The following is a 17,180-nucleotide window of genomic DNA, read 5'->3' as shown; positions in this document are numbered from 1 at the left end:
GATGAAGTACACACTTCACCAAAAGCTGTTTTTACATAGACTACTCTTAGGCAGCCCCAATGTATTTATTCCCTTTTTGCCTCCACATCTTGGAATCCAAAATGTAAAACATTCTTTTGCAAATGGTCTCAACTCTCTATAGAGTTACGGGCTGGAGTCACAGGAAAGGCAGTGTCAGGATCCCAATTTCATGTTAGACAAGTTGGGACAAGCCTGAGAAAAGGCATTATGGCTACTTCCCATAACAATTTACAAGCAATCCATACTTCCAAATCCATCCAAAAATGCTATGTTTTAAACCTCACAGATTAGTAATGTTTCATACATGATTAGAAGGGAGATGAGGAAATGAAAATATGAAGTGTTTATATTATGCAAGCATGTCAAAATTTTTCAGTGACTCACGAAAATAAAAGCAATTGTAAATCCCAAGTAACAGCCCTGAATTTGCGCAGAAATGAACCATCTACCAAGGAGTCTGTGACAAGTATTTTCACCTCAAATCTTCTCAATACACACACAGACTGGCATACAAAAAGCCTGTCAAAAGTCAAAAAACTGCAGTGCCACCCCTGTATTTTGATATAAATCCCCTTTTTATCTGTTTCTTTTCAGACCCTAGGCACAACGAGGCACTTACCTGTTCATAGCAGGATCGTTCATGAACGCTCGGTAACCCTGCAAGTAAAACTTGCAGAGAGTCAGAACTCCCAAAGCAACAAAAGAGACTGTGAAGACCAATCCCAGCAGTGAGTAAGGAGTGCTACAGCATTCGGCAATACTGGCAGGAGAGAGAGGAAAAGAAACACAAAGAAAAGGTTGATCAGTTAAAAGCAATGTGATGGGCTCTCCGCTTGTGCTGTTAGCTGTGCAAGTTGGTTTTAAAGCAAAGTCAGACTGGTTTAATGAAAATATTAAAGTTCCACACCGCCATTAAGTCCTCCAATAAAATAAAAAGATGAGATGGATTTTATTACTTTTTTCCAAGAGGAAAGTTCATGGAGCTCCCCCTTGGAGCCAGGGCTGTGCTGTGACATCCCTGCAGTCCCCTCGGCGCTGGGCCACGTGGTGGCACTGTCCTGTTGCCGCTGGGGCTCCGAGCCACAGGCGAGCCCAGAGCCTCCACGCACTGAAGTCACCCGCTGGAATTTCACCCAGCACCTCAAACATCCAGTTAAAGGAGATGGATTCACTAAGGCATGTTCCCCTCCTATCCATAATAATGCACACCAACATCAGACTGATAAATCCTGTTGGGAGACTGGGGCTTTTTGTCAGCATCTCCATCAGGGTCAGGTGGGCATCACCTGTCTTTGGAACGGCTGAGCCTGAAGCAGCAGAATAAGACAGCAAAGGATCCCTTTCAGCAGGTTTCTTCCTCTCTTTCTACAGCAGTGAAGTCCCAGAGATTGAGACCCCAGACTTCATTTGACAGCTGCATCACCCTCGTTCAGGCTGCTCTTCTAGTGGTCCTAGCACTGTGATATTTGGAGAAGCCCAAGCCCCAGAATGTGCTTCAGGTTCTGAAACATAGCACTGTCAATGCCAGGTAAAGAACCAGCTGTCAGCCACGCACTACACATCTGGAAATACTCATATGCATAACCCAAAGTAATACACTGACACATTCACTTAAAAAAAAAAAATCTTCATTTGTTCCTCAGGACAGTAGTCTTGAGAGAGAAATTGCCATGGTCAAAACCATGTCCTGCTAATTAACTGAGTGATGAGTGAAGCAGTCCAGTGCTCTGACAAAAGTTTTGAGGAAGCACATGCTTCAAAAATAAACAATGCTCATCCAAGAGACATTTACTTTGTCTCTTTTAGTGACTACTTAAACCTGAAATATCCTTTGAAAGCAATTCACAGCAGAAAATGTTGATGTGTTTACACATACTATTTACAGTACTTCTGGTAAGCCTTCAAATTCTGCCCGTTCACCAAGCCGGGGAGGCTGAAAATACTTCTAGATGTTCCTGGTAATCAAGATAGCGAGAAACACAGTACTCAAAAGCAGTTATTTATGTATGATATTTGAGGAACTCTTAAGTTTTTCTTCAAAATAAATTATCAGAGATCAAGAATCCTGGTTTTTCTGCTTTTTTTGTCAGAGTAATGTTAGGACTCTTCTTAAACTTGATCTACTGTGCAGGAGTCCCAGAGGAGCTCACGAGCTCAAGAGATACCTGGGGAGCTTTATGATGTTTATGTGTCAAGCACAAGTTTATAAATTCTCCCAAAGAGCTGAACTCTTCATGGCTTCTCAAAAATCACAGCAGTTACAAACCCATGGAAAAGATTTTGAGAGGAACAACAAGAAAAATGAAAGGCACAGAATAGTTTTAAACAGCAAATATCAAATGAGAGCTTCCCAGTCTGGGAAGAACAGACTTAGGCTACTCTCAGTTTTAAAGAAAACCTGATTTCCCTGTCTCCCCTCCCTGAGGGGCACTGAATGAAACTATATTGATTCAAGCAATCAAAATGGATTTTTCATTATAAGGAGGCTGAGCTGTGAAAACTCCTTGCCTCAGGATCTTCCAAATGGAAGAAGTGTACTTGAGTTTGAGGGCAGAAAGCACAAACTGACGGAGGAGTTTTTTTAGGGTTACTGAAATACTTATTAGCTACATCCAGCTAATGCAGCCTGACAGAAGAAGTTGGCTATGGGATTGGATGAGTCCTAGGAAGCATCCTGTTTGTCATATAATGGGTGGGTGTCCTTCCAGGAACCCATCTGCAGCCACTGCTGGGAACTGGATCCCAGGCTCCATCAGGATTTGGTCTGACCCAGCACAGCCACTCTGACCTTCTCATGGAAGTTGTGTACACCCCAATTGCCCCCACCTGAACTCCAGCCTTACTGTTTTAAGCAATCGTTCACTTAAAGGGCACAGATGCAGAATTCACTCACTTTCATGGAAGAGCACATCTTTTCTTCCACTTTGCTGAACAGCAAGCACTATGTTATTACCTGACCTGACAAGGTACTTCAGCTCTCTCCTAGGGGTCAGAGGCTGTTAGTGGTACCATTAGAGTTTGTGTTTCTAAGATGAATCACTGCTTTGTCCCTGTTTTGCCACAAACAGGAGAAGTATAGCAATTTGGTGTAGGAATAAACTCAACTTCAAGGAAAAGGGCTGCTTCTCCCACCTCTTCTAAGTGCAGTACTCTACTGTAACAAAACTAAAATTGCAAAAGAAATGAACAAGAAGAAAAATTTCAGACCCCAGTGGTTTAGTTAACAAGCAGGTAACACAGCCAGTGCTTCTGCATAATGCAGGGTGACACCATAAGCAATTTTAATACTATATGCAGTAAAAATCCTTTTCATAGCTCCTTAATGATAATTAATTTTGACAGCTTACACAGTGGCACCATACACACAGCAAAGCAAGAAGAAGCCCAGCAACTGGAAAGTCTGATTGGAAAACTGTAGTGATGAAGAAGTTACTAATCAAACAGCAGAACTAATGATCCCTAAGGACTCTGTCATGTGCTAGCTGGCTGTGTTTAGACAACCATTACCCCTCTTTTCCCCATCCCACTATGGTACTGTACCTAATCTGCCTAACCCAGCTTCTGCAGCACCCCCAGCTCCTTTCTGCCCTGCATTCCTGCTCCCCGTTTATGTACAAACAGCTGAAAAAGGCACGTATGTTCCAGCCAGGAGAATCCCTCAAACACTGCCTTTCAGTAACAGCACTAACACAGACCTCTATCCTTTTACCTTACAACCTTTGAACTTTATAAAAACTTTGTGTCTATACAACTTTATATGTTTTAGAAAGCTTTTACAAATCTGGTTTCTTTCTGTCTTTACATCTCTACCACATTAACCACGTGAGTTAAAAAGTTGCTTTGGGAGTTGGGTGCTTTGGCTTCTTGGGTAAACTCAAGAATGTGTCCCACACCAAACTGATGAAGCAAGATATCCAAGGGTCAGAAAGCAACATAATCATGAATAAGATATCAGTTGGACTGAACTTCAGCTGAAATATCTCAGACAAACCCGATACTTATCCTGAAAACAACTTCTGGACCAAAGCTCTAATTATGGCTACTCCTTCCTCAGAGGAATATGTTGCTTTCTTTGTGAGCTCTCCCACAGTTCTATTAATGTTGTCTGCTCTGAATGGCATCCATGCCTTTGTAGGACAAGCTTAACAGGGTTTATATGCATGGTCCCTGCAATAAGGACAAGTATTTGTTGGGTATCCAAGTGCAATAAAGCCAATATACACATCTGATCTCTAAAAGTGCACAGATACTAATTTCAGAAGACAGTTCCAACAGAAAACCAACTATCTGCAGGCTCCTGAATTACCTGGTCAAGAAGAGGAAGAGAAGCCTCTCTCTGGAGGCAGGCTGGTCCCGTGTACTGAAATAGGAATAGATCTGAAGAGCAAATAAGACAAGCCAAAACACCATGAAAAGTACTGGGACCACCAGCTGGTTCCACAGAGACATTCCCAGTGCCAGGAGCCCGTACACCTCCACCACCTGGGAAGACACAAAAAGGCAATTTGTTATTGAGTCACATCACCTGGGGTTTGATAACAAAAGGAAAGTCACCAAAACAGTCACAAGGAAGCCAAGGATAATCCACATGACATCAGCCACCCCAAAGGAAGAGAGGATGTACATCAAACTACTTTGACAAAGGCAGAGCTCAGGTTCAGCAGTGAGTCTGGCAGCAGGGAGTAGTGCCTGACTCCAGCAGCAAACTCTCAGACCAGCTCAATGTCCCTTCCTACAAACACCTGGCTTGGAGCTGCTCCCTGCAGCCCACTCACAGCCAGAGGGGTGAGGACATGTGGCTCTAGGTCATGCCAACCCCCTCAGACCCTCTTCACCCAGTTTAAGTCAGACTTACGTTGTTTTCTCTACAGCTACTGCCAAGCCACTGCACACATTAGAACACTGAAATGAGTCACCATTAAAAAAAAAAGTAGTAAATCTACTTTGTTGACCTGTTTCTAAGGAAAAACTTAATACCTCACACATTTTATGCTTACGTACCTCAAAAGGATCACACACCTAATCCACCAAGTGTTTTGAAATTCATGCTTAAGACTTATACCGGAAGACTCTGAAGCTCGAAGTACTTCTTTTGTATTGCAAAGACTAAGTTAATCATTTCCAAGAAGCTGGAACTTCATATAGCTGGACTTAGGTCAAAAGGAAACCGCTCATAACTACTAATTCCTCATCACCTGCTTCCCACAATGATACAGAAGCCGTCATGGCAAGGAAATCTTAGCAAATGCTAAAAAAGCTGACAAGCATGAGGGATATTGACACTCACAGGACCTGCTGCAGTACCGGGGCTGTTGGACAAGCAATATGCTGCTGGCAGGGACACAGTGCGAAGCTCCTGCTTTGCTCACAGACTTGTCAAGGAGGTGCACCTGCCCTCAGGAGACTCCCCTGGCCTGGGACCAAAGCAGGCAATCCTGTGCAGCTCCTGGCAGAGTGCTCCACCACATCAGGAAAGGGTCATGGTACGCTCATAATGTAGATTCATAACCGTGAGGCATTTCTGGCATCTTCTGCTGCAAACAGGCAGCCAAGGTTCTGGGCCTGCTTTTAAATTATACCATTGGGCACAGTCTAACATACACACAGACATGAAAAGCTGCCATGGTCCACCTGTTAGGGCTCTCAGGAAACACTCCTGGTGTTTAACATCCCAATATTCACTAGGTTTTGACACTGATATCAAACCCACAGTCAAATCTAGCCTGAAACAGCAGTAAACTCACAAACACCAGGACAACACTGAAAACCAACAACTGCTCAGAATTATAGCAATGGAAAAAGAAGCAGGAAAATATTCCAGCTGGAAAGGCAATCTCCTCCTCTGGAATACCCATCTAGGCTTGATTTGTAGCAGAGTTGCAACCACTTACATGAACACACCATGAGCCAGTGTTTTTTCTGCTGTTTCAGGAATACAAGCAAAGAGCAACAAGTTCCTAAAATACAAAAATCCTGGGGTTTGCCAGTACAATGTGAAAACCACTCACAACTATTCATTGCAATTCTACTACATGCATTACAAATTTTCTGCCATTTTTTCTGTATTCCCAAGGGAAAAAACCTTTATGCACTCTGTATAAAAAGCCAGGAAAAAGAGTATGATCAGTGTCCAAAGGCCAGGAATACAAGGAATACTTCCTCATGACTACTGTAATACAGCCTGGCATGGAAAGATCTGAAATACTGGACGGAGCAGGGAGGAGACAAGCAGCTCTAAAGATGAGGAGGAGAGTTGGTTAACAGCAATATTTAGAACTCAATTCTGACAAACAAAAAATTAGCAAGAAAAAACTATTTTTTCCCCTCAACCTGGAATGTATTTGCAATTAAAACATTTGTAAGATGTTGAAGTTTTTTAAACGTAAGTGTCTAATATAAAATAGATACAGGTCTCCAATCCACATCTAATCTGAATTTGACTTCAGAGAGCCAAACTGTGCATCCCTTCATGCACATGGAACGTGGAGGTGCTACTTGCAACCTTTTGCAAAGCTTTTGAGCTGTACTGACATGCAACTGTTTTACCCCAAATGTTACCACTCATGCACAGTAAGCATGACATTTCTATTCTCACTGGAAAACAGGATATTGAAGCTTTGCCAGTTAGCTCCCAAATTAGTTTTTAATTGGCAAATCTACAAGCCAGGGGAAGTTTTGATTGGATATTAGGAAAAATTTCTTCACTGAGAGGGTGGTCTGGCATTGGAAGAGGCTGCCCAGGGCAGTGGTGAAGTCACCATCCTTGGAGGGATTTAAAAAATACATAGATGTGGCACTAAGGGGTCATGCTTTAGTGGTTGGACTTGACGATCTCAGAGTTCTTTTCCAACCTAAACAAATCTATGATTCCATGGATGGGGTCAGACCATGCTAGGTGCTGTACAAACACAGAAGGATAATCCTGCTCTAAAGACCAACTACATACAAAATAAATAACCAGACACCAATGATCAACATGACAGGCTGAGACCTTGGCACAGGAGACACCTCCTGCTGCCAAGTTTTTGTTTGTCTATGACAGATATGACAGCAAACAAGAGCTTTAAAGAAGGTTTTTAAAGGGCTTAACAAGTTAGTTTTCAGACTGCTTCTGGACTGAAGAGCAGAAGGCAAAAAAAACCCCAGCGGCTTGGTTTGAAAAAAAATCCAGCCAGTGGCAAGAGCTAAAACACTGGTTCCATCAAAAGCCAAGCAAGAATCAATCTTTTTATATTGAAATATAGAAGGATGCTTGTACATACATATTTTATATAAAAAACCAGGAGATGTGATGTTTCTGTACCACTGAGAAAGTATCTCTTCAACTAAACATAGATCAGATGTCAAAGCATTAAGAAAAAGGACACGTCAGATCAGTCTTCTTGTTTGAGGTCTCAGTAATGTTGTTCTCTAAAGAAAATACCACAGACTTGTCAAACCACTGTGCAAGTTACAAATCACTAAGTCAGTGATTATTAGAGTCAAAATCAGCTTCAGTGTCACTCCCAGTTTAACACTTCTGTGATTTACAAACACTTTCATACAGAAGGCATTTCTTGAAATGAAACAACTACTACAATGAATGAACAAGGATTACCTTCCTCACTCAATAAGGCTGCAAATAAATTCCATTCTGACACAATCTTGTCTTTTAGCCTGGATTTGGGGAAGAGTAAGCAAAGTCCAAGCAAAGTGGACGTGCTCAGCTGGCCAGCGGCATAATTCAGGCTCATGTCTTAACTGCTCACCCATCCAAAGCTATCATAAATTACACAAAGAAGATGCTATGGATAGGAGCTCATTTGGTTGGCTAAGAAAGGATGAGTTAACACACAAACACAGGTGCACAGAAGACAGCTAAAGTGTTTTTTTTACTTCTTTCCTGCACAAAAGGCTCAGAAAACAGAATTGCTACCTTCACCGTCTTACCTGGACAAGCTCTCTGTACGCAGATTTCGCCAAGTTATAGGGCACCAGCAGATTTGACGCCAGGAAGTAGAGAACCTCCAAGCCGGTGAAAATCATGGCGAATTTGTTGATGATGACGATGGTCTCGAGCGGGACGAGGCAGAGCCGTGCCAGCAGAGGGAGCATGTGCGCGGAGAACAGCCAGATCTGCTTGGTCTTCATGACGCAGGAGCAGAGCGTGCACACCACCAGCTGCCCTGGAAACGCGACACAGCAGTTCAGAATCAAGCTGATTATCCCCTTCAGGTAAAAGCGTATTTTAATACGTTATCTTTCCAGAACACCGTTATCAACATCCAGCATATTATGACGGTTCTAACTAGGACATCTCTGTTACGAAACCAGGCTCCTCTCCGTGTCTTTTGCTGGGTCACTAAAGTTACCCTTTCCACAGTGCGCACAGTGAATGCTTTCACTTCCCAGATTAGTGAGCTGTAAACCCAAAACACATGCAGAATCAGATTAATAAAGCCCCGGCAATAAATCATACAGAGGATAACCCAACAAGCCAGCCCTCTTTTTCCTCACCACCCCCAGCTCAGCTGAAATCCCATCAGTATCTGTACACACAGCAGCTTTTCTGAAGCCCAGCTACACTATTTCATCCTGACCTACACAAAAAAGCAATGAGAGGTCTCAAAAGGCCTTTAAAGCAACAATATTTACACTGTCAAGAGGAATTACTGGCCAAGAACAGCAACAGGAGAACAGCCAGGTCAGCAGCTGAGACTTCAATAATTTCATAACGCCCTGAGGCAGTTGCTCAGAATGATCACTGAAGCTTGCAAGTGACAGATAATTAACAACTAAATTCTCTTTAATAGCTGGTAGGGACACAAGCATGAGCAGGTCTCCCACACACACCCACAGATTTGGAGGGTGGTATTTCTAAAGCACTAAGACCACTCCAGTGTAACTGCTCCCATCAGAGACACTGAAGTTGAACCCCTGATCCCAGAGGAAACTGAATGGGGCAAAATGCACATTGCCTGAGTAAGAACAATCCTCAGTCATCATTTTGCAGTAAGGAAGGAATTCATGGCATATTATTTGAAAACAGACCCTTGTTCATCATCTATGTTAATTTATATCTGACCACCACAATACGTGGTATTAAATTCAAGTGCTAATGCCCTGTTTCAGAACCACCTCCACAATGCTTGCACTTTGTAACTCTCCCTGAAACCAGGATCTGGCCTTAGGAGAACAGAGGAACCAGAGCAAGGCCAGGAACATCTCTAGGTCAGCACAAACTCCATGTGCTCACATAAGCTCACTGACCTTGTAAGCCCTTCTGGATGGGCTGGGGAGGGAAGCTGCAAGAGGAGAAACAGCAGTACCAGGATTTTGCTTTCATTCTGCCAAGCTTCCCTACCTAGGGAAGGACTTCTGCTTTCAAAATAACTGCAACTGAGCTGAAAGCGATCTCTAATCTCTACTACTTAAGCATACAAAGTTCTCCCTCCTTCACGCTGTCCCCTTTCAAGTTAAATTCCTACTGTCAATCTGATAGATGTATTTCTGAATTAGCAGATGTCTCTGCAGAACAAGCACCCTTGCTCTCAGCAAGACACTATCAGCATACTGGGTCTTCTGAGCCTTAGAGAAAGTTACTCTACTCATCTCTTTAGACGTTCAGCAGACTCCAGCTCTGAAGCATTCTCCCTCTGCTTTGTTGTTCTCTGCCCACACGCAAGTTGCTACAACCCTATTTAAGACACCACCAGCACACTGCTGTGCTGTCATATTCAGGAGCCTGGCAGGCAGCTTGCGAGGATTTCTGCAACTCATGGTAACTAAGGCAACTCAGCTTCACACACAAAGGGACACAAACACCAGCATCCAATGTGTTCTTCAGCATTTAATAAGAGTGTCGTCAACTGAAATCAAGTACTGCGACAGCATCACATTAAACAATCCAGTGCTCTCTGGGATGACTCTGGAGCTCTCTGGTCACAAATTAGAGCCTCTGAGTTCAATCTCAGTAAACAGCAGAACCTGCTCTCCTCCAACAGCCACATGTGAAGTATGCTGCTCATCCCTGCTCAACTCTGGCCCTCCCACCCTTTTAACTTAAACAGTGATCAAAAGTTACTTGTCATGGGAAGAATTGTACACACCATCAAAGGAAATACATGGAGCACTTTCTCTGGAGGCTCCAATATCCTCCCTGAAGTGTGCACCTTGTCATTTCTCAACCTCTGCAGGAAAGGCATGAATATCTACAACGGAGCTTTGAGTGATGGTGCTTCCCATTCTAAACTGGGGTAGCAGCATCTTAGTTCAGGACAGCCAATCTCTCTCTGCAGTAAATCACACTTTATCTCAGGTGGGGCTGTACAGCGTCATCAACATCACACAGCAGGATAGCCAGAGAAAGTAGCCTGCAGCTCATATCAAATCATAGATTTTAACACTCTAGCTATCTGCTAAGACTATCAAATCCAGGTGAATATTTGCACCCTGTAAACTGAAATGCTGTGGCCTGAAAACCGACAGACACAGCTAAAGAAAGCAACAGCTGAAACACCCCTGGAACACTCCAACCAGGCTCCTCTGCTAGGGAATGAGGCAATAAGGAAGAAATCCATTGTGTGAACTTCCTGCCCGTTCTTTTGCCTTCCCCAAACCTCCACAAATACATTGCTGACAGATAGCCAGAGCCTCTCAGCTCATAAGCTAATGGGAAATGTTCAACAAGAAGGCTGACATGGCACAGCCACTGTACAAGCCACTTGGAGTAGCGAAGCATCTTTATTTCATTCACAATTTTAGAAAGCTGATGTTAACAAACTCCCTGGCTACTACATCAGTGACTGTTACTCAAAAACAAGGTATCCTCAAGTTAATACAGAACCCCACTACTGTGCCATAAGAATAAGCAAGTCTTCATGGTAGCATCACTTGAAAAACCACACAGCAGCTTTGGAAAGTTCACAGCTGACATGCTCCCAAAGTGGCTCACTCATCCAAGGGGCCATCTCTAAAGACATTTATTTCTTCCATCCAGCACTTAGGAATGTATTATTATCCCCAGACAACAGTCATCAGACTGAGTTAAATGCAGGGGAAGAAACTGTGAGATCCCATTCAGAAAGTATTCATGAACAAAAGCATTAAGAAAGGTTACATTTGTGAACCAACTGATTCTGTACATCATTCCATTAATTCTGAGCAGAACTTTAGGAACCAGAGCTGTACCAGTAGCACCATTATTCCATTCCCTTATGCACCTGCTTTGGAGCCTTTGTCAGCAGTGCTGCAGCACAGCACCCTGTCAGAATGTGAGAGAAAAAGATGGAGCAAAGCACCTGTACATTCATTTTGCTGTGAAGATGACACCACTCAGTGCTGTGCATTCCTGAGACTCTACCGAATAAACACCCTTGTATACAATAAATCTGAGAAAACATTTCATATTTATACAAAACACTGTCAAGCCTCACAGACCACTTTCACAAGTCTTCCCCAAAGATGACTGCTTGTCATCGAGACCAAAATTACACTTTCAAGTTGGCTTTAAGAGAATAAGGAAAATGAAGAATGGGGATATTAAGTATGTTAACACATACACATTTGCTAGTACAGTCACAAGCACCTATTTCTGAAACACAATTACAAGAAGGGGACACTTTAGTATACCTGCTACAATCCAAAACAGTACTGGATAAAACCATTATCTTTTTCTCACTTGTTTTTAATCCCTATCAAAACCTGGATGCAGCATGCTGGGTTTGACTGTCAGTTTAGTTTTTAAGTGTTACTGAATGACACAATGCCTCCTGATCCCTTCCTGCCCAGGCCTGCCTGCTGCTTTGTGAAGCTCTCTGAGGGATTCTGCTTTACCATGGAACCCCGCATTGCACCTGGGAGTGATTCACAGGACTAATTACAAACATTTTCTCATAAAAAACACGCCAAAAGCTTTAGTTGTAATTTGGTGTGATTTGACAAGACAGAAAAATAGATCTAGACATCTAGAAGAGAGAAGAAGTGATACCTAAATAATATTTCCTTGAAAATTACCAATGTTACTTCTATTAAAAATATTAAAATCAAAGACAAATGCCGCATTTGAAAGTAAGGATGCAAGCAAACAGGAGATGTGTAAATGCTGTCAGACCTAACATGCTGTAAACTAGTAAACCCATTTTTATCTGCCAGTAGCAGCTGCAAGCAAGCAGAAAACAGCTGAGTTTTGCCAACAGTACATGGCTGACTAAATCTGTCAATAATCTGATGAAAACCATAGATCTTAGTGAAAGGAATTAAGGAAGATTTTTCTTCCAAGCTTGTCTCAGGCTTCATTTTAAAATACACAAGGGGTGGGTGGGTGTATTCCAGTATCCTCTCAGGAGAACATATGGTTTGGTGTAGCAACCTTAACACTGAATTTATTCTCTTCCAGTCAGAGTTCAAAGGGTAAGGAAACGCTCTGGGAAGTCCAATTCTTTGTGATTTATTTGGGATTTTTAGGTAGGGAAGTCATCTCTGCTATTAATCAAACAAATGTGTTTGACTTGTTATTCCTTAACTCTTTAATTAAAATATCCTCAGGACTCTGTAAAAAAATAGTAGCCTGTAGTCCCATGCATACACCCGCCAGTGTATTTCACCAGATTTTGTAAGAGAATTACAGTGTTCAGCTATAAAGCCAATAAAGAATTAATGTGTGCAACACCTGAACTGACAAAAACACTTACAAATGCATGTTACTATTGAAATTTCTACAGTACTTTCCACATAAAGGTTATTATAGACACTCCAGTTGTTCTGAATCAGACTGCAAGTCTGAGAATAACAAAGGCAGAGCATAACAAACAGACCTGGAAAATATTTCAGAGCTGCAAGTATGGAGTATTGGTAAATCAGTGGCACAGAAAAAGCCAGGCAGGATGCAGCTATCCTCCCATGCCTCTTGCATATTAATAAGAATCACAACAAATTAAAGTAATAAAAGAGATTTGAAACCAAGAGGTAAAACATGCACAGGTTTCAATGAAGAGAATTAGAATCTCTCCTCTCAATTATTTAAAGCACTTACCTACTAAAGCAGTCATGAAACGGTTCATAGAGAGAGGCTCCAAGTACATTGGTCCTTCATAGCCTGATTCCAATTCACTCCTCACATAATCCCTAAAAAACACAAACCCACAAACTATTATGACCCATCTGATTCAGACAAGAAGCAATTTATTCATTCCACAGATATGTAACTTCAGTGTATGTCACAGCCAATTAACTAAAATTGCAAAAAGCAGTATTAGCACTACTGTTCCAGCAGCCACACTGATGGAAGGCTCTAACTGAGGCATGACTTAAGTGAGAGCAGAATTATCTGTAATTAGACTCACTGGCAGAGCTGTAAAAATCCTTTGGGACATCTGAGCTGTTCTTCAGAGCGTGGCCTCAAACTGCTTATTGACAAAGCCTCTTAAGCACCATTCCATTTTTAAGTATCCTTATTAAGTGTTTTTCTTCCTAACAATAATTTCTTTTCCTACCATCAACATGTGAAAAAAAAACTTGAGAGCTTGACAGAGATCTTCCAATTTAATGCTTACCGTATTTTGCACTTAAGAAGTTCTTTGCATTCAATTAAAAAATAGGTATGAAGGAAAAGCAATAGTCATGGACTAGTCAGGAACAGAGTTGCTACATCACCTTTCTGTCCAACACTATTTAAAAGTTTAGTTCTATCCTACCAGATACCCACAAACTGATAAAACACTATTGACAGACACAGTAAGAGAGCCTGGAGATCTGTAATTCCCCTCAGAAAAGGTGGGCTGGGAGGGTGGGCTCTGGCAACCAAAGTGAAAGGTAAGAACCTGCAGACCCTATGAAGTTTTCTGCTGTTGAGGGTCATCCATTGGCTCTGCCCTCGAGTAGGTTAACACATCAACAGAACTCAAATATGAAGCTCACACTAAGAGCAGGTATTTCACACTTTCACAGCAGGAATTCTGCAGCGGCTCCTTAATCCCCTGCCATCAGCCAGCAGGCAATACTCCTGACCTTCCACATGCAGATCCCAGACCCGTGTTTCTGCCATGCCCTGCGACGCTTCCTGTTCCACTCCAGGGCAGCTGCAGCTTCACCCTCGTTAGGACACCACCAGCTCTGGCATCAGCAGCACAAAAACCCTGTGCTTGTTTCTGGCTGATCCTGTCCAGCCATTCACATCTACCTGCATCACATCCCAGGAACACCAGACACACACACTTGATCTCACCCTGCATGGAGTTCGCAGAGTCTGTTTGCTCAAGGGGCAATTCAGTTATTCTGTGTTTATTTTTATCAGTGAGGCAAACCAAACTTGCTGGGAACAGATGCAGACAAAGCATAGCAAACAGGACCAGAAACCACAGCCAATACAAGAATTGCTCTTTTTATTTCAGTGCAGAAATAGATGCAACTTAGTGCTACTGGGACCGTTCGCTTCTTCCCAGAAATGTGGAAATACACCCTGCTCCTAGGATTAGCTTGCTGCCCCAAGCAAAGATATTCCCATTTTCACTTGCAAAAAAATCTCTGGAATTCAAGACATAAATCTGAAAGTACTAAAACAAACACCTCAAAGCCTGTTCTTCATAGCCGACAACGCTGCCTACTCAGAGCAGCTTTTCAAGTGTCATAGTGTATGTGAGGTATGTTGAAATGGGTTCTTTAGACTGCAACTTAAAATTAAAAACACATTAGGACTGAAAAGGTACCTAAAACAACAATTCTAGACAGAAATCTTCCCCTTGTTCTCCAGGTATATCTAAGCACAAGCGCTTTTTTTCCACCTTCCAAAATCCGTAAGGTTGTAATCCTTGGGGCAAAGGGTATTTTTTTTATTTATTTACATCATATGGACCAGCAAAAAGCACTTTCTGAAAGCATCAACAACACAAACAGGATAATCCGTCAGTTACAAAAGAGGAAAAAAAAAAAATAACAACACTTGCAAAATGCTGAAGATGGCTTTTTTTCTTAGCAAAATCATGCACCATCCTCATTTTGGGTGAAAACACAGGCTATCCCTAAGCTGCTGGAAGGAAAGCAGTGAAGACATCAAGTTTCTTCTATATTTGTTAGGAAACAGGTTACAAAATCATCCAGGATACCAAGTACAGCAAGATGACCTTACACAATTTAGCCAAGAAACACGAACAAAGCTGCACTTACAGTTGCTTCTTCAACACCAAAACGTGCTTGGAGATGACCCAAATTTCTTTGAGCTACATTTCTTGCTGTTGTCTGATTCAGTCATCTGCACAGAGGTCTGCACTTGGCTGAATTCTCTAAGTAACTCTCAATTATAATTGAGTTTTAGGCCCACCAGCTTGGAGAAGCAATGTTTTAAGATCTCCTAAATTTTTTAAACAGTATTTGTATATGATGTCTGAATGAGGAAAGTGAAAGCAATGATTCTCTTATTACCAGTACAAACACAAGGATCTTTTGGCACAGACACCAATCAGAAGATGCCTCGAACAGCTGCAGTGCCATACAAGATGCTGAAAAAAGCAAGTGCCTGCACTCAATTTTGATCAATTAAAGCTGTATTAATCTGCAGCTTTTACATTTGAGGATTGTTCACTTTACTGCAGCAATGTAAGAAAACAAGAATGCCAGAATCATTATTTACTAGTTAATGAAATGACTGAAACTACATTACTTTGGAAAATTAGGATTTAAGGAAAAAAGCTTAGATCAGACTGCCTGCTGCTCATCCTGTAGATGCATTCCCAGCCTCATTTAATCCAACTGCTGGCCTGTTAACAGGTACCCATGGACAGCCATGACTAAATTGCCCTACAAAGGTAAAGAGATACAGAGTGTCACATGTGATCATTTTTTTGTTACTGAAATACAAAAACATCTTCCACTACTAAAAATACGCTTCCTAATTGACTCACATAAGGCACAGTGGTTATCTGACCTGACTCATATTGCTGACATTTAGTTTGGCTGATTAATCTCCACTGTCAACATCAAACGCACTCTCCTAGGTTTCTAATGTCTACAGACAACCTTAAAATTAAGTGTATTTTAAGTTTATCCGTAAGAAATAATTCAGTCTCCTGCTCCCTCCTTTCTCATTTTAAGCTCTGCGAGGCTCAACACACTTGGGACATAATCATAATAAAACTGCAAAACATGAAGTAAGATAATGATGTAGACTCCAGTTTTAGCATTAAGAGTGTGTTTAATTGCATCACTTCTGTTCTGCATAACTGCACCACTTATTTTCCCAAGTTGCTTTTTGCTGGAAATGGGTAAAAGAAATGTGATCCTTTTAAGCAAAACATTTGTGCTACTACATGTAAAACAAAACCAGCGTCCACCTTTCTTTCAGGAGCAGCAGGACTGTGGTAAATTAATTTAGTTCGCTGAATTCTTTTAAACTGCATTCTTTTGCCTGAGTAGTTTTCCTTAGCATGAGTAGCTGAAGCTGCTGGAGTCTTCAGCCACAAGCTGCAAGCTCCCACCTAGGAAAGCTGAACTTATCTTGAACTTCTGCTCCGTTACATGAAGGGGGGCCCTGAGACCAGTGTGAACTCTGGCTCACAGCAGAAGCTGCAACCTAGATAAAAGCAGCTATCACCCACCTGGAGACAGAGAAAGAATCCAACAGGGAACAAGAAGACCCTGGACCACCCACCACTGGACCAAGGGGTGTGTGTGAAGAAATGGTGCATAGACTCTAAGGGTACAAACACCAGGGATTTGTGTGTTCTGGGTCTCTGGCTGGAGGCAACCAGCTCAAGCTGCTCCTATTGCTGTGCCACTCCATTATTAAACTAATTTTTCTCAGAATTGGAAACTCTGCTGCAGGAAACCAGACAGGATCTCAGACCACTTTCACAACTTGTCATCTCCAGATATCCAAGTGTTGGCATCGGGTGAGTTCACCAGGTACCTCTGGAGCAGGAGGCACTGAAGGGTGAGTGTTAAAATTCCCCAAGCAGATTTGGAGGAAGTCCGGCAGTGGGTTTGAGTCCCTCTCAGTATCAGGGTGTATTCGAGTCCCTCCCCTACTGCAGCTCACTTAGGGCTGCACAGCCTGATCAGTGTCATGTGCACAGAGAAAGGGGATTCAAGTTCCACACAAAAAAACGGGGTTCGAGTCCCTCATAGCAATGGGAAATATAATCCTTTGGATACAAACTGTTGGCCAAATCTGAGACTAAGATCGGATC

The 17,180-nt window shown here is 42.2% G+C and overlaps 1 protein-coding gene across 3 annotated transcripts in view; it reads right to left on the bottom strand.

Annotated features, from left to right (window-relative positions):
• RNF145 (ring finger protein 145) overlaps nucleotides 1-17,180 on the bottom strand; it is a 47,031-nt gene that overhangs the window by 6,537 nt on the left and 23,314 nt on the right. For all 3 annotated transcript variants that reach the window (XM_032124931.1, XM_032124933.1, XM_032124932.1), the window contains exons 4-7: nucleotides 13,034-13,125; nucleotides 7,951-8,186; nucleotides 4,328-4,503; nucleotides 641-781 (exon numbers count right to left, since the gene is read on the bottom strand). In XM_032124931.1, the coding sequence (XP_031980822.1) occupies nucleotides 641-781; nucleotides 4,328-4,503; nucleotides 7,951-8,186; nucleotides 13,034-13,125 (645 nt within the window). The remainder of the gene's footprint in view (nucleotides 1-640; nucleotides 782-4,327; nucleotides 4,504-7,950; nucleotides 8,187-13,033; nucleotides 13,126-17,180) is intronic.

The sequence above is a fragment of the Corvus moneduloides genome, chromosome 15 (genome assembly GCF_009650955.1).
Source record: "Corvus moneduloides isolate bCorMon1 chromosome 15, bCorMon1.pri, whole genome shotgun sequence".
NCBI classification, from domain to species: Eukaryota; Metazoa; Chordata; class Aves; order Passeriformes; family Corvidae; genus Corvus; species Corvus moneduloides.
The sequence above is the reverse complement of the archived record's forward strand: the minus strand, read 5'-3'. Positions and strand labels throughout refer to the sequence as shown.